Raw genomic sequence first — 25,037 nt, 5'->3', positions numbered from 1 at the left:
ACTGCGGGACCCCCACACAGTCTTCTCCAGGCCCGGCCGTGCCTGCTCCCCCACTGCCTTCTGGCGGGACCCCTGGCCAGCCTAATGCCACCAGGGGTCCTCACAGCTCGTGCCGGCTCTGTGAGCGTTCTCAGTCCGCAGACTCCGATCTGTTGTCGATCTGTTGTCGTCAGTTGGGGGGGGGGGGGGAAGTAAAACCGCTTTCTTCCTACTTTGTTTTTCTCCATCTTCTCGGCCGGAATCCCTGTCGTTTGAAGGCAAGGTTACTCTTCAGACATCTTAATTGTCCCTCGTGATCTCCATCGTTTTGTCATTTCCTTCTCGTGCTTGGGGTGTTCCTTCTATCTGATCTTTCCAGCCGTTGACTTGACTTTGCACCACCACCACTGTCCCCGCCCCCCCCCCCGTCTCATTTCGTGTTTAGCTCCTAAGTCTCGGTGCGCGGTGTCTGCTGAGGACGGTGTGCGGGGCCTGGGCACCGAGGCGCCTCTGGCCTGCCCCTGCAAACCGGGGCCAAGCGCCCCGACCCCCGCCCTGTTATTTTGTGATAACGAATAACCTTTGGAGGTTATGCAAATCACAAGCAGAGCTGTTAGGACGAAAGTAAAAACTCCAAAATGGGGGAGGAGGCCGAAGGGCGAGCACACATCTGTTCCACGCCACGCGGGGGCAGCATCCGGCGCTCTTTCGCGGACGCGCAAGTGTTCCAGGAGCACCCACTTGTGTTCTGACGTGCTATTGGCCAGAGCACCCAGAGTTCTGTCCGAGTCCAGTTTACAGAAAGCCGACGGCCTGCATGTGCTTCCTTCTGAGAAGAACGCGGAGGAATTCTGTCCCTTAGACACACGAACGGTGTCCGGCTCATCAAGAAAATTACAGACCAAAGGCACAGTGTTATTGCCTGTAGGGCATTTATCACTTTGGGATGCGACTTGGCAATCGTATTTCATGACTCTCTCTCTCTCAGTATTTCCAGAAACTTCTTTCCTATATTTTTAGAAGTCAGTTTTACCATCTTGCTGCCTCTTCCATCAAGAAGGTAAAAAGAAACTGACACGGGCTCACTTACAAACATCATGTGTGTGAAATACGTGCATGTGTGTGAAGCGTGTATATCCTTTCGGGCTCTTACAATTTTCTGTTCCGTGGCTTGTTCCGTTTCCTGTTCTTTCTCTCTCTGGCCACTGGATCGCATTAGGTATGTGATTTTCTCGGTCTTGCCCTTGGGGCTCAGGCCCAGGTTTTGGGGGGCTTTCGGGGGCCGTAGCCTGTGTGTGGTGGAGAATGCACCGGTGCTTGGCCCCGTGGGCCAGTAGACACGGTCACCTTGAGGGTCCCCCAGCACACCCCAAGCTGCCTGACCACCAGCTGGCTGGCCGGGCGCTCCCCCTAGTGGGGGGAGCTGTGTCCAAACTCAACTTCCCAGGGAACTAGAAGTTCCCACTTCCTTAACGAGGGGGGCTGTGCATAAATCCAGTTTCCCGCAAAGCTCCCAGAACTTCCAGACCGTCGGCTCGGCACCCGCAGGGCCTTTCCCTCCCACTGGCAAGGCTGCTGTCGCACGCGCCACACAGGGAGGGGGAAGGAGGGAGGGGAGGGAAGGTTGTCCTCTTCTGGACAACAGCGCCATGATGTAGCCAGCTGCGTCCGGCTTGAGCAAGCCTCTCTGCAAAATGCCAAGAGAGCATCAGCACCCCGGGCATGCCAGCCTGAGCCAAGTTCACACGCGCTCTGGGGCGACAGAAGACCTGCTGACACCGGGCCACCCACTTCCTACGTCCGTTCCCCTGCAGGTGGTTTAGGATACGTTTTCTAGAAAATCATCTGTAAGAGAGATGAGTTATATATACACGCAGAACGAAATCCTGCTGACGGGCTCGGTTATAACCAATTTTCCTGATCAGTCCTATCAATGTGACTCTTTCTTTCTAAATCAACGATAATAGGAACTCTTTGAAGAATTTTGATACAGATTACCAAGTTGCCTTCCAGAAAGTTAGTGACAGTTCCTGCCTCTCTGTGCCGTTGTTTTAGCCACTGTGGTTGCGAAAGGTGGAATCTCCCTGCGGCTTTAACGAGCATTTCCCTGGTGGCTGTAGGAGCCCGCGTTCTCCAGAGAGCCAGGTGAGGAGCACACATGCAGAGAGACTTGCTGTAGGACCTGGCTCACGTAATTATGGAGACTGACAAATCTCCAGACCTGTGGCAGCGGACGCAGGAGAGACGACGGTGTACTTCCTGTCTGGAGGCCCCGAAAGAGCCGATGTTTCAGTTCAAGTCCAGAGGCTGGAAAAAGCCAGTGTTCCAGCTCAAAGGCAGACAGGCAGGAGGATTTCCTTTCTGTTCTAGTCAGTCCTTCGACCGATTGGACGAGGCCCACCCACATCGGGGAGAGGGATCTGCTTTATGACCTACCGGTTTGAATATGGATCTCACCCAGAAACATCCTCACAAACAAACTCAAAACAACGTTTGGCCAAATACCTGGGGGTCTTGGGGTCCAGTCAAGTTGATATGTAAAATGAACAGCACAACTACTAATGAAATTGAACAAAGTTTCATCATCTGATTGCCTTTTTGTATTTATACTGTGAACTGCCTCTCCGGGTCCTTTACCCATTGGGGTGTTTTCTTTCTCTTCTTAATTTACAAGAAATCCTCATACAGTTAGCATATTGGCATATTAGCCATTGACATAGTAGATGCTACAGGTATTTCCCCCAATGTGTTGTCAGTCAGCCTGCTGACTGAGTGGGGTTTGGACAAAGTGCTTGAGCCCATATCCCTTGACAAAAGCCCAGAGCGCAGCCGTTCGGTGTCCTGTCTGGTGAGGGGCAGAGGCACATACTCTGACTTGCAGAGGGCGTGAGCGCCGAGAAGCCCAATGAGGACGCAGAAGAGGCGGGAGGGCGCCCGTCCGGGCGGGTCTAGGTGGTGGACACCCAGAGGTGGCATCAAGATTTTGCTCAGGTTTTTGGCCTATAATCTAACCTGGTGAAAGTTTAAGCAGGCGTCGCCACATGTTTACCTTAGCAATAAAAACCACCATGCATTAGGAAGCAGAGAGAAGGTTCTAGACAGAGAATAGTAAAGAAAGACTCCTAAGCTGTGCCCCCCCCCCCCCCGCCCCCAGTGGGTCAGTGCGCTCTTTCCTACTTTACACAAATCCAGCAGAAACTGCAAACATTTCAAGTGGTTTCTGTGAGTCACGCACTGTGCTACGTGACCTATGTTAACGAGCCTGCCTCCTTCAGTGCCCTTTCGAGTGGGTGTAACATCTGGCTTGCCTTCCCTCATCCTGCTTTTTCCTTTCTTGGTCCAGGACCAAGACCCTGAGAGTTAATGAGCTCACCCAACAGAGTAAACACTCGTACATCTATAAGCTGGAGAGCTGTGATCTGTTTCCAGAAAAGCCAGCGCGGAGATCCAAGCTTTGAAACATTAGCCTTTGTTACCTAGTTACGGAGTTCACTGTCCGTGTACTTTGTATATATTGTTATTCATTTGTTGTTACTGTTTATTTGGAAGGTATGGCACTTACCTCCAAGTCTGAAGAACTAAATTTGTAAGCAATATTCCAGCCCAGTGTTCCATAATTTTTTCTCTCATTGATTAGAGCATTGAAAAAACATAAGCCGAATAAAAGCTTTTTCCACCACGGTCCACAGTCCAGTTTTTCAAATCTCTCTTCTGTCACCACTCCACTGCCACTGTATCCAAACGTCTGCAGTAAGTTACTTTTCAATCCTTGCGGATTTTCCACTGCAATCTTGAGAACAGGTGTGAGAAGGACAGCACGTGAGACACAGGCACCAGGTCTAGAGGGGACAGAGCGGGGCAGGGAACTGGCTAAGAGGGCAAAACAAAAATCCCGGGTTAATTCTTTTTTCACTTGAAAGTTTCCATAAGAGGACTGTACCAGATTTCCTATTGTTCCAATTCAGATTTTAAAACGAAAAGTGTAACACCGTCGGGCGCCTGGGTGGCTCAGTCGGCTGAGCATCCGACTCTCGATTTCGGCTCAGGTCGTGATCCCGGGGTCGTGGGTTCGGGCTCCCTGTCGGGCTCTGTGCTGACAGCGCGGAACCTGCTTGGGATGTTTCTCTTTCTCTCTCCCTCTCTCTCCAAATAAATAAATAAATAAACTTCAAAAAAAGAAGATACGACTCAATTTAAAAAAAAGAGTGTGGCTGTTAACTGTTGAAACCGTGAGGTGTCTGCAAAGCTCCCTTGTGTGCACGTTGTACACAAACACAGACGCGTGCACGCGTACTCACACATACCAGCTGTGTGCGTGTGCACGTGTGAGGATCCGTGGGTGGGAACGCGTAGGTGATACACGGACACGTGTGTACGTGAACGGCAGGTTTCTGGGTCAAGGCTCAGACCGACCATTCGCAGAGCCGCTCCTGGTGCCAGGCTCTGATGCCCCCCAGGGCGACCCAGCGGGAGTCGGATGTATCCTGAGTGTGCAGCGGGGTCTGTGTCCCGCAAGAGGACCTCGCTGCTTATCTGGAACGGCCAGTGTCCGGCACAGCAGCCCCTCCTTCCAGGGACAGAGAAACGCGGGTTTGCCGGGGAGCACAATCAGATCCTCTCCGGGGAGAGAGGAGGAGGGACCGGTCCCCGCCCCGGAGCCTAAGACTCTCACACTGCGGCCCGGGGCCTGGAGAGCGCCCAGTGGAGTGGGTATTCCGTACCTCCCAGCATGCTGACCTTTCGAATACCCTTCACTGCAGATGGCCAGCAAGTTTGGCCGAGAAAGCCCTGAGGATGCGGAAATGAGGAATTTTCGTTGTGTTCCCTGTCATCGCTGATCTTTGGAGACTCCTGCTCGTGTCTCGCACCCGCGTAAGGAAGCATATGTGAGGGGGAAGGCGGGAGGGAGAGCGGGGGCAGGTGGGGAGAGAGGGAGAGAGAGAGAGGGAGAGAGAAAGTGCGACCCTGGGGAAGAAAGTTGCTAATATCTGAAGTGAAGCCGTGGCTTGCTAATCGCAGCGATGGACCTGCTTGAGGTGGAATGTTCCGCGAGGCCGCCCTTCGGGCCCCTGTCCCCAACACCTGCTCTCTGGCCGCTCTCTGCCAGAGCCTTTCCAGAGAATAAGCTGTCAGGTGACGGCAGCAGAGGCAGGAAAAGCCCGGGCCAAACGGCCAGGCAGAGGACACACATCCCGTGCTCCGGTTCATAGCTGCCGGAAGTCTAAGCATCCCTGTTTGAGAAAACGTCCAGCGAACTGTGAGTCTCTTGGAGGCAGGGATCTGGCCTGCTGTGTTAGTGTCCCTCCTGGACCACAGTGCAGGGCCGAGCGCAGAGGAGAGACTCAGAGTGCTACACTCAGCACCCTCTTCGAAATCCGAGTTATGAACACAATTTACATTCAGTGTTCCTCAGTCAATACCAAGCCCCGTCCTGCTTTGTCCCTACCTTTATGCTCCTTTGAAGAATAGGAATCAGGAAAGAACTGCCCGACCTTGAGCTTAACCACAGCCTGAACTCAGGGTCCACTGTCACATCTGGGCTATTAAATCTGCAAAACAGAAGGGTGATAACCTAGTTTGATGAAAAACAGTCAAGCCAAACCAACATGTTTTTAGGAATCCCAGAATCTCTATGTTGGAAGTGACCTAGAGCTCATTTAAATAATCGTGTATGAGCCCCCCAGCTCTCCCTCTCCTGCGTCGCAGGGATTTGCATAAGACCCAGTAAGGCCCAGCTTTGAAAAGTAGTTTTTCCACCTGTAAGCTCAAGAGTGCTCGCTGCAAAAATCCTTGGAAAAAAGTACAAATTAAGAACAAAGTGAATGAAGTGTTTCCCCGGTCAAATCTGGAACAACAACGTCGAAATAAGTGACGGTGGCCACAGATTATCCATCGAATAAAACAGGAATATGATTGATACAAAGAAGCCAGTGAATAAATGCAGGAGAAGGTAAGCCTCCTCCTTAGGAAAGAACATCACTTAATAAATTTAGAAGGAATTGTGGAATTAGAAAGTCACTGTTTGGCAAATAATAAAGCCATAATTCAGTCAAAAATTCCCAATGGTGGTGCCCGGGTGGCTCAGTCGGTTGAGCGTCCGACTTCGGCTCAGGTCATGATCTCGCGGTTCGTGAGTTCGAGCCCTGCATCGGGCTCTGTGCTGACAGATCAGAGCCTGGAGCCTGCTTCAGATTCTGTGTCTCCCTCTCTCTATGCCCCTTCCCAGCTCGCATGCTCTCTTTCTCAAAAATAGACGTTAAAAATTAAAAAAAAAATCCCAACTGTGTGCTCTCGATACGATGCACCAGGGACACAAATGTACTGCGTGGCTTTTCTGCAATACCGCGTAACCACAGTCTGACCGTGAGAAAACAGCAGGCAAACCAAACGGGTGGAACCGGCTGGTACTTTTCAGAACCGTCCAAGTTATGAAAGACAAAGACTGAGGAACGATCTAGAATAAGGAGGATTTAAGAGCCAAGACAGCTGAATGCAATGAGAAATCCTGAATGAGAACCTGGACCAGAATTTTTTTTTCTTTTTTCTTTCTTTTTTTTTTTTTTTTTTGCAGTAAAAGATGTTACTTGGGGGCCAGCGGGCTAGGCAGGGCTGAGGTGATCAGATCATCGGTGAGCACACTGGCGTGTCTGAGGCACCAAGCGGCATCATGTTCTCAGCTGACTTCCAATGATTCAGAAAAGAATTACATACAAATGTATGAACAAGCGAAAGACAAGAAATGGCCAATGTTAACAACTGGGAACCAGAGGGCAGGGGAGGGGAGCGGTTATCCCGTTTGTGCAGCTTTTCTGCATGTCTGATTATTTTTGTCAAATGTGCAAAACAAATCCAAACAACAAAAGCAAAACGAACGAACAGTGAAACAACCCCACAGAACCCAAAAGACAACAACAAAAAAAATCAAACACAGAATTAAACAGAAAAACAAAAATAAACTAAAACCCTGGGGCTCTGGCTGGCTCAGTTGGTCGAACCTCTCACTCGGTTTCAGCTCAGGTCACGATCTCACCGTTTGTTGAGTTCGAGCCGCACGTCGGGCTCCGTACCGAGCGCGGAGCTGACCTGGGGTTCTCTCTGCCCCTCCCCTACTTGTGTTTTCTCTCTCTCTCTCTCAGAATAAATACCCACCCAGTAAAATCCCACTAAGTAGGTATAAGTACGCCTTTCCTTTTCTCTTTCTCTTTTTTTAAATAAAAACACTGCACTGTAATACGGTTTGTAGCCTGATAGTTTTCCTTAGTAATATGTTGTGAACACATTTCCTTAACTCTTAAATCTAAGAAATTTGCTTCACAGTTTTCTCTCCCATAGTAGGTTGTAGTCTTAAACCCTTAAAGGCTTGATTTGATAAAGAAGTGTGAATTCCTCTTAATTATACTCTGACTACATAGACTGCTTTTTTTTTTATGCGCTGTTAACTACTTTTATTAAGCTTCTGAAATTCTGTTCTGAAGAACATTCCTCTAATTTATCTTTTTCTTTTTTTAAAAGTTTTTTTTTAAGGTTATTTATTCATTTATTTTTTAGAGAGGGAGAGAGAGAGCAGGGGAAGGGCAGAGAGAGAGGATCCCACGCAGGCTCTGCATTAGTGCTGAGTCCGATGCTGGACTTGAACTCACAAACTGTGTGATCATGACCTGAGATGAAACCGAGATGCTCAACCGACTGAGCCTCGCAGGCGCCCCAACTAGTCTCTTTTTTTAAAATGATACATTGCTATCTGCCATTCTGTTGTTCTCGAGCCTAGTGCACTTTGGAAGGCTGACCGACGTCGTCTGGTCCCTCCCACGCACAGTCCCTAGACTGATTCTTGGCAGGTGCCCTGTTGGTAGCGTTCGAATGACTAATGAATGAGGGGCGTGGCGGGAATTATCATGTCACCTTCCAAGGTTTACAAGTACTGAAATTACACCACTGAGCAGTCTTGTCTTCTGGCTCTCAAATGACAAAGTACATACGAGAAGGAAATTATTAAGAACTTTGTAAACTGCTGAAGGCACAGGAGTCAGAACAGAATGGACGATCCTAGCGAAGCTTTTAGAAATTTAATCGAGGCAGGTGCATTTGGCTTCTGGTTCCCTGTGGGTGTGCCCAGCCTTAGAACACAGTGTGAAGGGGAGGGCCTTACACACACGCATGCGCACACACTCACAGGACAGCGCCGACCACCCAGGTGAGGCCGACACAAGTGAACCGTTGGAGAGAAAACTATCGATGGCAACCGGTTAAAACTCAACCAGTTTAAACCCCGCCCACCGCCGCTCCGTGTTAGCATAACTACCTTCCAGCTACTTCCACCGCCAACAAGAAGCCCGAGCCCCGGGCAGCTTCTGCCTGAGTGAGCGTCTCTTTGGGAGGTCCAGTCTGGACAACGGGACCAAGCCAGAGAAAGTCAGAGGAAGCGCTAAGGATAGGCCAGAAAGGAGGGACAGGAGCTGTTTGGAATCGGGTAGAATGTTAAAATCTATGGTTTGGATGCACACGTGTGCGCGTGGGGCATGTTTTCTGCTGAGAGGGAGGGCTGAGGAGGAGAAAGTGGTCAACGGAATGGAGAGCAACAGTCAGGGAGGCTTTTGTTCCCTGTAAAACCGACGTATTCTTAGTGGAGTTTTAAAGTTCTTGGGGCAAAAAGAACCCAGGTAAGAAAGCTTAATTTTCCCCCGAGTGGCCCGGCACATTATTTTATTATTGCTTAAATGCGTTCATTTCCACTTTCAGCTCATTGTTTTTCTTTTCTTTTTTTTTTTTTTTTTAAAGATTATTTATTTATTTTGAGAGAGGGAGGAGGGAGGGGCAGAGAGAGGGGGAGGCAGAGAGAATCCCAAGCAGGCCCCATACTGTCAGCACGGAGCCCGACGCGGGGCTCAAACTCGCGAACCACGAGATCATGACCTGAGCGGAAATCAAGAGTCGGAGGCTCAACCGAGGGAGCCCCCCAGGCGCCCCTCATCCCACTGTTTTGGTAATTAGCGCATCCCTTACCAATACACGGAAGCCTCTTACGATTCTATGATGGAACAGAGCCGTGGCATGAACGACGTGGCGAGATGGCAGTTCTGGAGGAAGACCCACCGTGTGGGGCTGCTCAGGGCCTTCACAATGACCTCTTCTGCCTTAGCGGCCTGGCCACGGCCCAGGGAAAGCACCGTCACATGCTGCGTTCTTCCTTTCAACTCTTGTGCAAACTTCAGGAGCATGTTGGTGAGGTCAGTCCCTGTAACAACGTGGAAACGTGCACCCTGTTGTAAATACATTTCGTTCCCTCTTAAAAAAATGCAACCTAGTGATGACAGGTTGTGGCAGGAGGCGCAGTCACAGAGGGGAAACTACAGGGTTTGGATCAAACACGGAGTTCAGATCTTGGTTCTGCTACTAACTGGGTGGCCTGGGTTTTCTAACATATGGGGGTGACAGTACCTACCTACAGCAGTGACTGCTGGTTATCTATTCCAGCATGTAGTTGTCCCCCTCTCCTTAGCAGTCGACCCCAATGTTAACCAAGATGACTGTGTCCCCAGCTGAAATATTTCATTTTTAGCAGCTAAGTACGGGCATCTAAGTTGGTAGCAGTTTGTTGAATTGTTGTGTAATACTTCCTTTCTTCCATTCTATATATTGTTTGGAGCGTGGGCGTGAGGGCTGGAGCCCTGGCAGCCACCCTGGGCTACGTCCTCAGGAAATGCACAGCACCTACTATGAGTGTGTCAGGCACAGAGTGGCTGCTTTACATGAAAGGTTAGAGAGACAAAGCCTCCACAAAGACACACTTTCCTAAGTCTTTTTTGCCTAATAGAATCAAAGTTTGAAAATGGTGAATTCTAAAGACATATTTGATCTGGAGATGATGAAGAATGAAAGGTGAGTTAAAATACTTTGCTTAGGGTCTGTTGGGCAAAGACAAGGGAAAAAGCATTTGGAGCTTTGAGGAATACAAGGGCTGGGTGGACGGGACCGCTTTCTGATGGTTTGTTTTATATACATATTCATGAGCCAACATATTAAAACAGTTGATAAATACAAGGGCAATCCCAACTTCCAGATCAATAATATGTGTTTAGGAGATATTTTCTGCACAGAAAATTGGTACCGGTAAGTTTTTCCACGGTTATGTTATGAATCCGGGAAATTGTATTCTTCTTTGTTCTTTTACATTTTTGGAAACATTCAGTCTTCATATAACTTAACGTTTTAATCTGTCCCTTTCCCCAAATGTGTAAGTAAGAATAGGAAAAGACTTTAAACATAAAAATACCCAACACAGAACCTACTTCTCTACGCCTTTTTTTTAAAGTGTATTTATTTTGAGAGAGAGAGGGAGAGAGAGAGAGAGAGAGAGAGAGAGCATCCCAAGCAGGCTCCACACTGTCACCACAGGGCCCGACGTGGGGCTTGAACTCACGAACCATGAAATCGTGACCCGAGCCGAAACCCAGAGTCGGACGCCTCGCCGACGGAGCCCCCGGCGCCCGGTTTGGTGAGCGCCGCACGGGCCTCTTACCGTGGGAGTGCAGAAGTATCAGTGCAGTTGTGGCCCTGGATCCCTCATAGGACTCTTGCAAACGAATTCCAGGCCCGAGAGCATATTCGTCTCCCATTTTTTCAGTTACAAACCTTCTCACTGAATTCTTTAGCTGCTCCGGCTGAAGAATTTTGATCTGGAAGAGAAAAGCACCAAAGGCACGTTCCCTGTGGCAAAACGGAACCAAACAAGGAGGCGTTCGTCATGCGCGTCCCCGGAGCTCCGCGGTGTCCCTCGTTCTGGGAAACTGCAGCGGGCGGGTCTGTGCGGCGGGGAGACCGCGGCCACCGCTCGGGGGCCCTCACGCGGCCCTTCCTCGGGGCCTCTGTCTCTCACACCCTGACAGAGATCTTGCCTCGGACGTGAGATCCAGGTTATGGTCCCCGATTTCTCGTGGGCGCGTCCTCCCCGCTCCGCGTCTGGAGCAGGAAGACCCCACCGCGTGTGGGTGGAAGTCAGGAGCACCCTGGCTCCTCTAGTGACAACACGGAGATAAACGGCCCAGCAAGCTGGGTGCGGATCCGGAAAGAACTGTAGCGGGACCGGAAAGTTTTGGAAACCGTGTCCACGTGGTGAGTAGAGGGGCTCAGGGCCCGTCGGAAGAACTCACTGCACCTCTCAGAGGAAACACCTTCGGCATGAAAATCGTTTCAAACGAGCCACTTCTGTGCTCTCTGGGAACTGACCATGGATTCTGTCCTGAGCATTTTCAGCATCAGAGAGTCCGTCACTTAAGGCAAAGCTGAAACCGTGTGGGTCTGTGAGGGTGCCCTGGGCTGCACCGTGGGAAGTTGCCATTTTTACATGTCAAATCCGTCAAATATCGGCAAAGTCACTGTTTAACATAATACATGTGATCAATACGTCAAATTCGAATCTTTTCTGTTACTTCTTGGAAAAATTAATCTTAATTTTTATTTGACTTAAGTGGAGCGTGTATGTGTGTGTCTATATATATATTTTTCTTTCAAGTCTTTACAAAATTTACTATTTATTTTGAGGGGGTGGAGGGGCAGAGCGAGAGGGAGAGAGGGAATCCCAAGCAGGCTCTGCACTGTCAGCACAGAGCCCAATACGGGGTTCGATCTCACAAACTGAGAGGTCATGACCTGAGCCAAAATCAAGAGTCGGACGTTGAACCCACTGAGCCCCTCCCCGGGCACCCCTGTGTGTGTATATTTTTAAATGAGTATCGGCCGCACACACAGCATCTGGGGTCTAAGGGCCAAGCTCGGCCAGTGTGTCCAGTGAGTGAAAGAATTAGAATCAGCTGAGGCCAGCAGACAGCGAGGTGTGGTCCCGACACGTCACCACTGAGGGTGTCACCGCCGAGGGTCTGTGCTCCCAGATGTGAGTGTACCCCCCGCCCCCTTACTTTACTGGCCAACAGAGCAGCACTGTAGGTCGGGTGTGTGCTGAACTCTTTTCTAAGCAGCCACGAGCAGTTCTGGAAAGTTTCCTCGCGTCCATGTCCCCCCCGTCGCCATCCTTCCCGGCCACTCTCCTGTCTGGCAGGCCGTCGCGATGGCGAGCGGTGCGCTGACTGGACCGGGCCTTGTCCTGATGGGGCTCTGCGGAGTTGTCCTTCCCCGGGCGCCCCGCCTTCTTTCTAATCTAGTCTCACTTCATCTCGCAGGGGGTGTCTCAGTTTCTGACTCTTACAGGTCAGACCCCGTTTCAAATATCCTAACCAGTTTCCTTGTACGTACATGCAACACTTTATCAGACCAGGTCTTCCGACCGTGGGTTTGGGAAACGGGATCAGTATACTCACAAAGTTTGCAGTTCACAAGCGGAGATCATCTGGCGCTTACCGGGCCAAGGAAATGTAGCAGAGGCCTTAATGACCAGTTAATTTCGCCGTGAAGGCAATACATACCGGCTACATAAAACTCGAGTGATACGAAAAGGCAGGAGTTGAAAAATGAAGGCCCTATTTTCTAGAAGACCACTGTCGTTTCTTGCGGCTCCTTTCATTCTCTGTGCGCGTGCGCACATCGCTTCTTCCACAAGGGGCGTCCTACCCGCAGACTGGTGCCCAGCATTCGTGTTAACATGGCTTAAACGTAACTTTGTGTTAGTCTGGTTCTCTCTCCTCGAGACTTTGAAGTCTCGTAAGAAAGATCTCCATAGGTTCAGATTCACTGGTCTGGGACAAATTACACTCGAAATGTTGAGACAAGCAAGACAAAGTGAACACGTCTATAAGCCACATGCAGTGTTTGGGGCAATCACCCTCTGGAGTAAATTTTAAAGTGTTACAAGAATAAAATGTAAGGCAGAAATCGAAGGGTTACCGGCTGTTGAGGCTGCTGTTTGCAGAAGTCGGGGCTGAAGTGGGAGAGAGAGGAGGGATTTCTCCGTCACTAAACTAGATGCCGGATGAGGAAATGAAAAGAGTTTTTTGGGTGATAAGGCTGAATCCAGGATGATGTACTTGGAAGAGGTAGGCGGGTCCTGAAAGGGGCTGGGGAGAAGGACTGTTCATCTCTCAAACGTACCCACTTTCTAAGTCCTCATCCCCTGGGGGGAGGGAGGGGGGAGGGGGGGGCACAGCACCACCGACTGGACCCTCCGCACAAAAGAAACAGTAAGGAGCTGACTGCTTCCCTCCAACATCAACATTACTTGTAAAATCCACGTATTTCGCTAATAACAATTTAAATTTGAATGGTTTCAGTTACTGGTAAAGTGCTCAAAACACTGAGAACATCACTACTTTCTTGTAGGACATCTTACCAAAATGAGTCTTTGAAATGGAGTGAGTTTCTCCCAGTGGAAATTCACAGGACTATATATTTCTTCAACTTCATTCAGAAGTTCAGCTAGATAAAATTTAGAGAGAGACACAGAGATGGACAGTCAAATGCCCTGGGTCACTAGAGAGACACCGCGATGAAAATTTTGGCATAAAACTGTCAATTTTTTTTTTAGACATGGCTGACTTCTTTTAAAATGAACTTTATTCCTATAAGACCTGAGGGGTCCTCGAGGTCATTGGTGAGGTGGACCTCGGGCCAGGGAGCAGGGCTTGGCCAACACTTCCTAACCTGCTCCGCATGTGAATACATGCTTTCCTGGTGAATACAAACTGATAACTCTAGGGGTTAGACATTTCTATTCATGGGGCGCCTGGGCGGCTCAGTCGGTTAGGCATCTGACTTCAGCTCAGGTCATGATCTCGTGGTTCGTGGGTTCGAGCCCCATGTCGGGCTCTGCACTGACAGCTCGGAGCCTGGAGCCTGCTTCGGATACTGTGTCTCCCTCTCTCTCTGCCCCTCCCGTGCTTACACTCTGTCTCTGTCTCTCTCAAAAATAAATAAACATTAAAAAAATTTTTTTTGAAATATATACAAAAAAGAGATTTCTATTCATAATCTACCTATAACAGATATGGGACATGAGAATTAAATGGAAATGCAACACGATTCCTAAATTTTGGAAAAACTGACTATTATCCATATCTGGTTGTTTCATGCTGCCACAGGGTCCTCTGGGCTCACCCGCCCCCACGAGGTGGGGAGCCTTCTGGTTTCGCTTCCAGCCATCCCCGACGCAGTCATGGTTTCTACCTACCTCCTATCCCTAGGTATTTTCCTTCCCCAGCGTCTACCTTTAAATACAACTTGGATTATAGAAATAGCTTTTTTGAATAGAGTGAAAATAGGTTTGCTGGTCTTAGAAAAAAAAGCCTACGATACATGAAAGTCTAGTTACAAATGGATACATCGTTTTGTTCCCCCTAAAATAAAAAGATCTTCACTTTACAAAATAATGACCCGGGGGGGGGGGGGGGGGAGGAGAGCTTCTAAATCAGAACTGGAAGTCAGGAAGCTGTAAAAGAAAGAAAAATAGACGTAACTACTGGCCACACAGACACTTCACCATGGCTGGCACAGACACCATCGATAAATCCAACCGACAGTGACCGCTTTGTAAAAATACTTGAACGAACAAGTTAGTATCCTCAACAAAACAAAGCTGATCATCGATTACACCAGTAGGGTTCTTACAGATGGCCAAAAAAGAATAAGCAATTCAGTAGAAAAATGGGCCGAGTACATTAACAGGTAAATCCAAATGGTCAACAAACACCCGAGAAGGTACTTAAATGTAGTGCTGGCCAGGAAATCCAAGTTAGAGGACCTTAACGTTTTCAGATTGGCAAAAGTTACCAAAAAATCAATAGCCCTCTTGGAAAAGAGGAAGTCATGTTATCGCTCGTGGAAACAGAAGTTATGCTGGACTTTTCAGACAAGCAACCTAGTGGCAATCTATTACCATAAAAATAATATGCTTTTGATCCACGAGTTCCCTTTCTGGCCGCCTGTCCCAAGGAAAAAGAGCAAAGGAAAGGCCTGTAAGGATGTGTCGGTTCCCGCGAGACAGAGTGGCATCTTGTGGCAGGAATCTGGAAGAAGAGTGGAAAGGAGTGTGGAGGGAGACTTGCTAGGATGTGGGTGGAGGTCAGGGAGCAGGGCAGGGCGCCAGAGGGGCAGACGCGACAGGACAGGTGTGCCGAAAACAGCGCCATCTAGTGAGCGACTTCCAGAGCGCACCTGCTACATAAAACGACCCATAGGACACGGGTGGGGTGCACGTGTGGCGGTGGGTGGCGCAGGAGCCGCCCGAGTTCATGCTCAGTCGCAAGACCCGCGTGAAGCCTGCATTAAGCGACACGAGCCGGGCTCACAGCTGAGCTACGTTCCTCCCTGCGATTTTCTCATAAGATATTGAGCCACATGTGTCAGCTGACAATCCACACGCACGCACACGCGCGACTAGGTCAGAGTAAACAGAACGTTGAATGCTCTCTTACTTCCCTCCGGTGGTTTCTTCCTTTCCTCCGCTGGAGCCTTTTCTGGAGAGAAAGGCAGGCTCATCAGGCAATAGACAGCCTTACTGGTTTTGAAAGCGTCCCACTGTGACCCATTTGATAGAAGGGACTCGCACAGCAGAGCGAACGGTTCAAGTTCGTGGCTGACGTACAGACACTGCTTCCACGTGGAATCCGACAACCACTGAAGGTGCCGATTTCTGCAAGTTTCATACCTGTCTAATAGAGAATGGGAAAGGAGCATGTTAGAAGAGACGATGTTCTTGACCTTTGAGTTGCTCACCAAAAGCAGACGATTAATAAATATCTGTTGTTGAGGAAAAGCCATGTTATGTAAAAATCAGTTACACAAATGGCCGCTTTTTATTGTGGCAAAAACACATAAAATTTCTCATCTTAGCCAACTGTAAGTGTAGAGTTCATCAGTGTTACGTACGTTCATATTGTCGCGAAACAGATCTCCGGAACTTCCCCTGAGAGTCTGAAACTCCGTCCCCATGAAACAGCCCTCCCCCAGCCCCTGGGCACCCCCGTCATACTTCCTGTTTCTAGGATCCCAGCCACTCCAGATACCTCGTGTAAGTGCAGTTACAGTCTTCGTCTCCTTGTGACTGGCTTATTTCACTCAGCACGGTGTCCTCAAGGTTCATCCATGCCGTAGCAGGCGACAGGCTGTCCTCCTTTTCAAGGCTGAAAAATATTCCCTTGTACGTATACACCATTTTGTTTATCCATTCACCCGTTGGTGGATATCTGGGTTGCTTACACCTATCGGCTGTTGTGAACAGAACTGCCGTGAACATAGGTGTGCAAATATCAGTCTGAGGCCCTGCTTTCAATCCCTGTGGCTATGTACGTAGATACGGTATTGCTGGATCATATGGTAGTTTTATTTTTAATTTTTTGAGGAGCCTCCACACTGTCTTCCATTAAGAGTTGCACCGTTTTACAATCCCACCAGTAACGCACAAGGGTTCTGATATCCACACATCCTTGTCAGCACTTGTTATTTTCTGTTTTTGTTTTGTTTTGTTTGTTTTGCAGCAGCCATCCTAATGAGTGTGAGATGATACCTCATTATGATCTTTTGATCTGCATTTCCTGATGATGAAGGATGTTGAACATCTTTTCATATGCTTGTTGGCCGTTTGTGTATCATCTTTAGAGAAACGTCTATTCAAGTCCTTTGCCCATTTTTAAATTGGGTCATTTGATTTTTTTTGTTGTTGAGTTATTGAGTTCCTTAGGTACTCTGTACATTAACTCCTTATCAATATCCTTATTAATATTATATCCTTATTGATATATAATTTGAAATAGCTTTTCCTATTCCACAGGTTGCCTTCTGACTGTTGATTGTGTCCTTCGAGGTTTCTAAGTTCGATGTAGTCCTATTTGTCTGTATTTGCTTTTGTTGCCTGTGCACTGGTGTCATATCCAAGAGATCACTGCCGACTCCAGTATCAGAAAACTTTTCCCTTAGGCTTTCTTCTAAGAGTTTTGTAGTTTTAGGTCTTACGTTTAGATCTTGAATCCATTTTGAGTTTGTTTTTGATTTGGCATAAGGATCCGATTTCATTCTTTTCATGTGGATACCCAGTTTTCCCAGCTCCATTTGTTAAAGAGACTGTCCTCTCCTCCATTGAGTGGTCTTTCCATCCTTGTTGAAGATCACTGGACCATATAGGTGACGGTGAATTTCTGTTCTGCTCCATTGGTCTGCTTACCTGTCCTTATGCCAGGGCCAGACTGTTTTCATTCCTGTAGCCTTATACTATAGCTTGACACCAAGAAGTATGATGCCTCCAACTTCGTTTTTCTTTTTCAAAATTGTTTTGTCTATTTAGAGTCCCTGGGGATTCTACATGAATTTTAGGAAGAATTTTTCTATACTTGCAAAAAGTGCCTTTGGGATTGTGTTAGGAATTGCACTGAATCTGTAGATTGCTCTGGGTTCGTATGGACATCTTAACAATATTAAGTATGCCAATCCATGAACATGGGATGTCTTTCCATTTATTTGTGTTGTCTTTGATGTTTTTCAGTAACGTTTTATAGTTTTCAGTGTACACGTCTTTCACCTCCTCAGTTAGGTTTATTCCGAAGTGTTCTATTCCTTTTGATGTTATTATAAATGGGGTTGTTTTCTTAATTTCCTTTTCATATTACTTGTTGTTAATGTATAAAAAAGCACCTGATGATGTACATTGGTTTTGTATCTTGCAACTTTGCTGTTTTGGTTTACTACCTGTAACAGGGGTTTTGTGGACACTTAAGAGTTTTCTACATAGAAGATCATGTCATCTGTGAACACAGATAATTTTACTTCTTCCTTCCCAATTTGGATGTCTCTTCTTTCTTTTTCTTGTCTAATGCTTGGCTTTAACTTCTGTCATTAAAAACAAGTGGTGAGAGCAGGGGGCATCCTTGCCTTGTTTCTGATCTTAGAGAAAAACTCAGTCTTTCACCACCGAGTAGAATGTTAGCTGTGGGTTTTTCCCAAATGACTTTTCCTGTGTGGATGTACTTTGCTTCTATTCCCAGTTTGTTGAGTGTTTTTAATCCTGAAAGAGCTGAATCTTATCAAATGCTTTTTCTGCCTCAATTAAAATGGTCATGTGGTTTTTGTCCTTCATTCTGTTAATGTGGTTATTACACTGATTGATTTTTCTTATGTAAAAACGTCCTTGCAATTCCAGGAATAAATTGTACTTGGTCATGGTGTGTAATCCTTTTAATAGGCTATTGAATCTGGTTTGCTGTATTTTGTTGAGAAATTTTACATCTATAGTCATCAGAAATATTGGTCCGTAGTTTTCTTTTCTGAAGGAATCCCTGGCTTTGGTATCAGGTTAACGCTGGTCTTCCAGAACAAGCTTGGAAGTGTTCCCTCCTCCTCATTTTTTTTTTGAAGAGTTTCAGGAAAATTTGTGTTTATTCTTTTTTAAATGTTCGGTAGAATTTTCCCGTGCAGCCATTTGGCCCAGGCCTTTTCTTTGTTGGGAGATTTTTGCTTAATGAGTCAATCTCCTTACTTGTTATAAGTCTGTTCAAATTTTCCATTTCTTCATGATTCAGTCTTGGTAGATTATGTGTTTCCATTTCTTCTAGGCTGTCCAACTGGTTGGCATATAGTTGTTCATTGTAGTCCCCTATGATCCTTTTTATTTTTGAGCATCAGTTTTAATGCTCCTGCTTTCATTTCTGATTTTAATTATTCAAGTCTTATTTTCTTAATGTAGCTTAGACTTTGTTAATTTTGTTGATATTTTCAAGAAGCCAGCTATAGGTTTTGTTTTCTATTTTTTAATTCTCTATTTTATTTGTGCTTCATTCTTTCCTGTTTCTTTCCTTCTGCTAGCTTTGTGTTTAGTTAGTTCTTTGTTTTCGCTAGTTCTTTGAGGTTGTTTGAGACCTGTTTTTTTTTAATATTTAAAAAAAATTTTTGTAATGTTTATTTAGTTTTTGAGACAGAGACAGAGCATGAGTGGGGGAGGGCCAGAGAGAGGGAGACAAGAAGCCAAAGCAGGCTCCAGGCTCTGACCTGTCGGCACAGAGCCCAACGTGGGGCTCGAACCCACGATCCGTGAGATCATGACCTGAGCTGAAGTCGGACGCTTAACCGACTGAGCCACCCAGGCGCCCCTTAAAATATTTTTTAATGTTTTATTTATTTTTGAGAGACAGAGAGAGAAAGAGAGACAGAGCATGAGCAGGAGTGAGAGAGAGGGAGACACAGAATCGGAAGCAGGCTCTGGACTCTGAGCTGTCAGCACAGAGCCTGACGTGGGGCTTGAACTCACAGACCATGACATCATGACCTGAGCCGAAGTCGGACACTTAACTGACTGAGCCACCCAGGTGCCCTGAGACCTGTTTTTTTTTTTTTTTATTGTATGCATTTATAGTTATAAACTTCTCTCTTATTATTGCTTTTGCTGTATCCCATAAGTGATGTATTGTTTTCATTTTTATTTGTCTCAAGATATTTTCTAATTTCCCTTGTGACTTCTTTGACCCATTGGTTAAGAGTATGTTATTTAATATCCACATCAATAGCCACATTTTGGATTTTTCATATGATATCGATTTCTAGTTTCAGTCCCTGTGGACAGAAAAGGATACTTTATATGTCAATCATAGTGCTTCGAGACCCAAGTCTCTAACTTAAGAGAGTGGTTACTTGAGTTTTGGTCCATTCAAAAACTGGAATGTCGTGTAGACATTAAAAGTCTATTTCCTGACGGAGGAAGCTACTTGTGACATGTCATTAATTTGAAAAAAGTTATGTGTAAGTCTGTTCAGCAAAGTCACCTTAAAGAATACAGGAGTATTCCTATACGAGTATGAACGTATGTAAAGAAGACATATAGGGAGGAAAACTAGTGGAAGGAAAAACCACAAAAATATTAACAGCGATTATCTCAGGATTGTGGAATTACACAAGATTCATTTGCTTCTTTTTGCTTCTCTGTAGGTTGTAATGGTTTGCTTAATAAACACATGCTGCTTATACAATAATAATAATAATAAAGGAAGCTATTAAAGTTTGTTGTTTCTTTAAATACACTGGAGATGTTTTCAGGGTTCCGAGTGAAGGGGATGCCGGTGGGCTGGCTCTTTGGCTGCCGGCCTTGTCTCCTGGTCACAGGTGAGGGGTTCGGGAGTGGGTCCCTGACTGGGGCTGTGGCGCGCAGACCCGCCCTCTCGGACCCGTGGAGTCAGACCGAGGACTGTTGGGCGCTGAGTTGTGGTGACAGCAGTCGCCGCTCTTCTCGTGCTGCTGTGTGGCTCTGCGTACTTTCCTTGCTGTTTCCTGAGATATCCCAGACTCCTTCTCAACATTTTTATTTTATTTTTTGGTTTAAGATATTGAGTTATTAAAAAAATGTTAATGTTTTTATTTTTGATAGAGAGAGAAGCGTGAGCAGGGGAGGGGCAGAGAGAGACGGGGACACAGAATCCGAAGCAGGCTCCAGGCTCCGAGCCGTCAGCACAGAGCCCGACGTGGGGCTCGAACTCGCGAACCCCGAGATCATGACCTGAGCCGAAGTCGGACGCTCAACTGACTGAGCTACCCAGGCGCCCCAAGATACTGAGTTATTGTCTCTTTTTCTGCAAGGAAGGCAATCTTAATAAACTCATAAGAACATTTACTGACTCAACAGTCATTTACCAAACATCCGCATACCAGGCTTCAGTAACATAAAAACAAACGAAAAGCAAAACAAAACTATCCAAACGTCTGGTATCCTCAAGAGTAATTCTTTTGCATTTCCTTTCTGACTTCTATGCTCAGCTAATAGTCTCAAAAACTTGACAGAGGACATTCCAAACCAGCCCCTCTTCTCCCTCGGGGACAGCATCAGACGACCTTTAACTGGACACTTCCTGTGACTTAAGGTCCCAACACAGCACTACGATGTGCCATTGAACTGCATGCTTAAAAATAGCTGAGAAGGTGAATTCTATGCTGTGTGTATTTTACCACAATTTAAGAAATAAATATATTTAAAAATGTGCAACACAGGAGGATTTGAAAAGATCCCGCACTTACGTGGTTTTGCTGACCATTTTGCATAAGCATGATTTTTTGTGATTCAAATCTTCAAGGAATTTTCATAAGAAACTGAGGGGGACTGTGGTTAGGAGGGGTAAAGTTTCGCTCTAGGTGGTATTTAATCAGTGTGTGTGTGTGTGTGTGTGTGTGTGTGTGTGTGTACGTGTGTGTGCATGTGTCCTTAATGACCAGCACTGGGCATTCGGTGTAATACATCAGGATTACAATAACCACAGCAAACACCATTCATTCATTCATTCATTCATTCACTTCTTCAACAATTACTAAGCACCAATTCTATGTTCAATGGATGAAGATACAAGGATGAATTACACGTCACACTTGACCTGAAGCTACTTTTAGTTTAGTCCATATAGAAGCACCGGCTTGGAGCACCTTAAACATCTCTCAGGGTTTTTCAGGGAAACACGTTTTTAACAGGTTTTTGCTGAACCCTGAGCAAGAACCTTTTACTTACTGTTAAGTCTAGGCTGGGGCATCACACCTTTAACGTTCGTCAACGTGTCGGAATGTAAGAAGATGTCCCATTCTTCGTCCGGTAGGGACCCGATGTCATCCGGCACTGGACTGCCCCCGGCATTATTCTGCATGATCGTGGTGCAAAGCCGGAAGGAGAAACACAGCTTGTGTTGGTGAAACAGAGCTGAGGACACCACCTAGGGGGAAACGTCACGTCAGACTAGCCCTCCTCCTGTACAGAAGTCTGTAAAAGTCACAGAAGAGAAGGTCTCACCTTAAAAACATTTCTTGTCAGCACATCTACCGACTGTTGAAGATGTTTCTCTAAGAGGTGCCTGTCGCTCTCTAACTTTGGTTCCTTGGCGAGGTCTGTGATATCACCAACCTTTTTCTGAGACGTTTTCTCCCTCTTCAGGCCGTGTTCCTGTTCTTTGCTTCGGGGAGCTACTGATCGAACGAACACCTGGCGAAACCAGTCCAGGGAGAACTGGTACATGGCGTTGAGGCGGGCGAGCCCGGCCACGAGAAAGTAGAGCAGGGCGCCTCGAGTCGCGACAGACCGGTAGTGTTCCCGCAGCGCTTGGGTTTCACTTTCTGCTTTTTCTGTCGCTTTGATGCGCTTGGAAATCTCATCTGAAGTCGTTTTGGATTTTCTTAAGATGTCTACAGTTTCCTCATCATCTAACACACATGCTACAGACAAAAAATGAATTTGAATGAATAAAAACCATGGGAATGTTAAACACAGTACATTCCCTCATCCTCAAATCTTTCTCTAAAGAATTTCTTTTTTCAAGTTTATTTTGAAAGAGAGAGAGAGAGAGGGGGGGGGGAGGGAGGGAAGAGATGGAGAGAGAGAGAGAATCCCAAGCAGGCTCCACACTGTCAGCACAGAGCCCGATGTGGGGCTCGATCCCACGGACCCAGGATCATGACCTGAGCTTGAAATCAAGCGTTGGATGCTTAACCGACTGAGCCACCCAGGTGCCCCTCTGTAAGAGTTTTTACAGTTGACTTTTTGGTGGTTTTATTTTGGAGATGGGCTCTTAACTGAGTCATATTTCTGAATAATCTGGTTAATAGCATATATGTACCCCCCCATCTCTTCTTTATATTATTTCAGTGTGTGTGGGTTCTATTTTTAATTTTTATAGATTTTTGACAGAGAGAGAGAGAGAGAGAGAGAGAGAGAGAAATGAATGAGTGGGGGAGGGGCAGACAGAGAGGGAGACACACAACTCAGCCGAGCTGTCAGCACAGAGCCTGATGTGGGGCTTGAACCCATGAACCGTGAGATCATGATCTGAGCTGAAGTCGGATGCTTAACCGACTGAGCCCCCCAGGCACCCCATGTGCGTTCTATTTTTACTGTAAGCACATAATAAGTAGCCATTCCGTCCGAAGGACGGAAGGAAATGAAAACCAAATTTCCAGAAAAGAACAAGTGCCTCATTATTTCCTGTGATGTACTCTGATATTTTCTATTGTATTCTATTTTGTTAAGTAGATCAAGTTGATAATGACCAAGGAAAGTGATTTCTCATTCCACTATCAGGCTACAACTTATCTTTTGAAAAGGCATTGCTCTAGAAATACAGAATAATTCTATCCTTTTTGAATTATTTAGGACGATTCTCATATTTCCATCATAAATTCTATTATTTTATGGACAAAACATTCCCATTTTCCTCAGGTCCTTTTGTAAATGATAGGATTGATAGATTCCTCACTGTCCTTGATGCTTACCTTGGGACACCTTGGTTTGAAAAGAGCCCTCTTAAAACATGGTACCTAGGACTAAACCTAGCTTCACATGATCATTTTAAGGAATGATGGGATTATTACATTCCACGACCGGGATACCGCATGCTTCTTGATTTCGGTGATGCTTCCTAAGTGATGTCTGGACCTCAGCTGTGGGCCACCTCTCATAGTCCCCACTCTACCTGGGTTTCCCACAGCGGTTGGGGAGCCACAGTAAAGACAGAATACTTACAAAGAGATAGTAAGGATGATCTACTTTACTAAAACTTGGAAAAAGGGAAGAAAAAATGTGTACTGAGTCAAGGAGTCTCTTTAGTTTTTTTTCCAGAACAATTTTTATTATAACCACTACTGGTAAAATTATAACCACTATTAGGAAAAGGTTAGTCTTTACAAAAATCTCAGAGGGGCACCAGGGGGGCTCAGTCAGTTAAGCACCCGACTCTTGACCTCGGCTCAGGTCAAGTTCTCACAGTTTGTGGGACTGAGCCCCGTGCTGGGCTCTCTACTGGCAGCGTGGAGCCTGCTTGGGATTCTGTCTCTTTCTCTCTTTCTCTGCTCTTCCCCCACTTGTGCTCTTTCTCTTTCAAAATAAATAAATAAACTTAAAAAAAAAAAAACCCTCAGACTCTACCACGAGGAACAAGCGGTAGGAGTAAGCACCAAAGGCATAATGACACGCTGTGCGGACGTGTGTGGACGTGCGTGGACGTGTGCAGGCGTGTGTGGGCGTGCGCCAATGTGTGTTATCAGAAACAACTTTCCTTTTGTCTCATCAAGTCTGTCTTTGGTTCAATGTAGACAAAAGTTATAGCCCAAACGTGACGGTTGCATATAGCGGTTCATGAAACGGGACTTGTGAGTCGGACCAACCATGTCTCCTTCTGTGTGTCACCTAAGTCCTACGCGTCCTGCTTTTGCTGCTGACTCATTCCACCTCCCGAGGGAAACAGACGTGACAACCTGGTCCATGTGACTGGTCTTGTCATTAACAGAAGCATGGCTTAGCCATAGGTTACACAGAAATAGCGTAATGGCTGTGATTAGAACAGGAGGGAATGTAGTCGATCCTTAATAGGAACGAAAGCATCTGAGAGTCGGTCGAGCCCCAGAGTCGCCAGTAAAGAGAGAGAACGAACAGGAACCCACCGTTAGATAACAAGTATGTGACCTCAGATGAGCTGCGACCCTGTGACCTATAATAAGAAATATACAGGAGGTCTTCCTCCCGGCTGAGAGCTCTAAAAACCCTGGGGATTTCTAAAGGACAGAAGAGGGTAAGAAAGGTGTGTTTTGTTAGGTTAGCGAGGCGACTCTGGACTCCACCTAAGGACGCGGATCACCTCACCGGGAGGGAGGGCGGTGGACAGAGGGTTAACGTGGCAGCCGCACCCTCCCCGGACCTCGTCTACGCCCACCAGGCTGGTCCGAGTTCCATCCTTTCACAAGAGACCAGGGATCCAGAGAGCAACGGGTTTCCTGGGCTCTGTGAGTGCTGCAGCAAATGAATCAGACCTCAGGAGGGGTTGCTGGAACTTGCGATCTGAAGCCCGTCTGTGGGGAGGGGGCGGTCTCGTGGGACTGAAACCGTAAGGGGAAGGGAATCTGATGCCGGCTCCGGGGAGACAGTGTCGGATGGCGGCGCCCGTAGGACACCCGTCTAGCGTCTCGTGCTTGCTCGCGTGAGCGCACCCCCATCCTGCGTGTTGAAACTGGGGATCCAGGACCCCTTCAGGAGCAGAGCAGCCAGCGCGCCCCAGGAAGTTGTAATGCTTCATCTTTAGCTGTTTAGAAATTATGTTGTTGAAATGTAAAGACTATGGTTTCTTAGCTACCTCCTGTGTTGAAGAGGAACACAGGAATTTCTACTGCTATTG

The 25,037-nt window shown here is 46.9% G+C and overlaps 1 protein-coding gene across 1 annotated transcript in view; it reads right to left on the bottom strand.

The window, feature by feature from the left end:
• Nucleotides 1-25,037, bottom strand: part of DNAH14 (dynein axonemal heavy chain 14) — a 305,880-nt gene that overhangs the window by 36,054 nt on the left and 244,789 nt on the right. Inside the window, exons 69-76 of the mRNA XM_049635106.1 lie at nt 21,671-22,089; nt 21,395-21,593; nt 15,339-15,575; nt 13,259-13,344; nt 10,499-10,655; nt 9,004-9,214; nt 5,426-5,528; nt 3,542-3,769 (exon numbers count right to left, since the gene is read on the bottom strand). Of these exons, the coding sequence (XP_049491063.1) occupies nt 3,542-3,769; nt 5,426-5,528; nt 9,004-9,214; nt 10,499-10,655; nt 13,259-13,344; nt 15,339-15,575; nt 21,395-21,593; nt 21,671-22,089 (1,640 nt within the window). The remainder of the gene's footprint in view (nt 1-3,541; nt 3,770-5,425; nt 5,529-9,003; nt 9,215-10,498; nt 10,656-13,258; nt 13,345-15,338; nt 15,576-21,394; nt 21,594-21,670; nt 22,090-25,037) is intronic.

This window comes from Panthera uncia, chromosome F1 (genome assembly GCF_023721935.1).
Source record: "Panthera uncia isolate 11264 chromosome F1, Puncia_PCG_1.0, whole genome shotgun sequence".
In the NCBI taxonomy this organism is placed as follows: Eukaryota; Metazoa; Chordata; class Mammalia; order Carnivora; family Felidae; genus Panthera; species Panthera uncia.
Note: the sequence above shows the minus strand (reverse complement) of the source record. Positions and strands in the feature narration are given on the sequence as shown.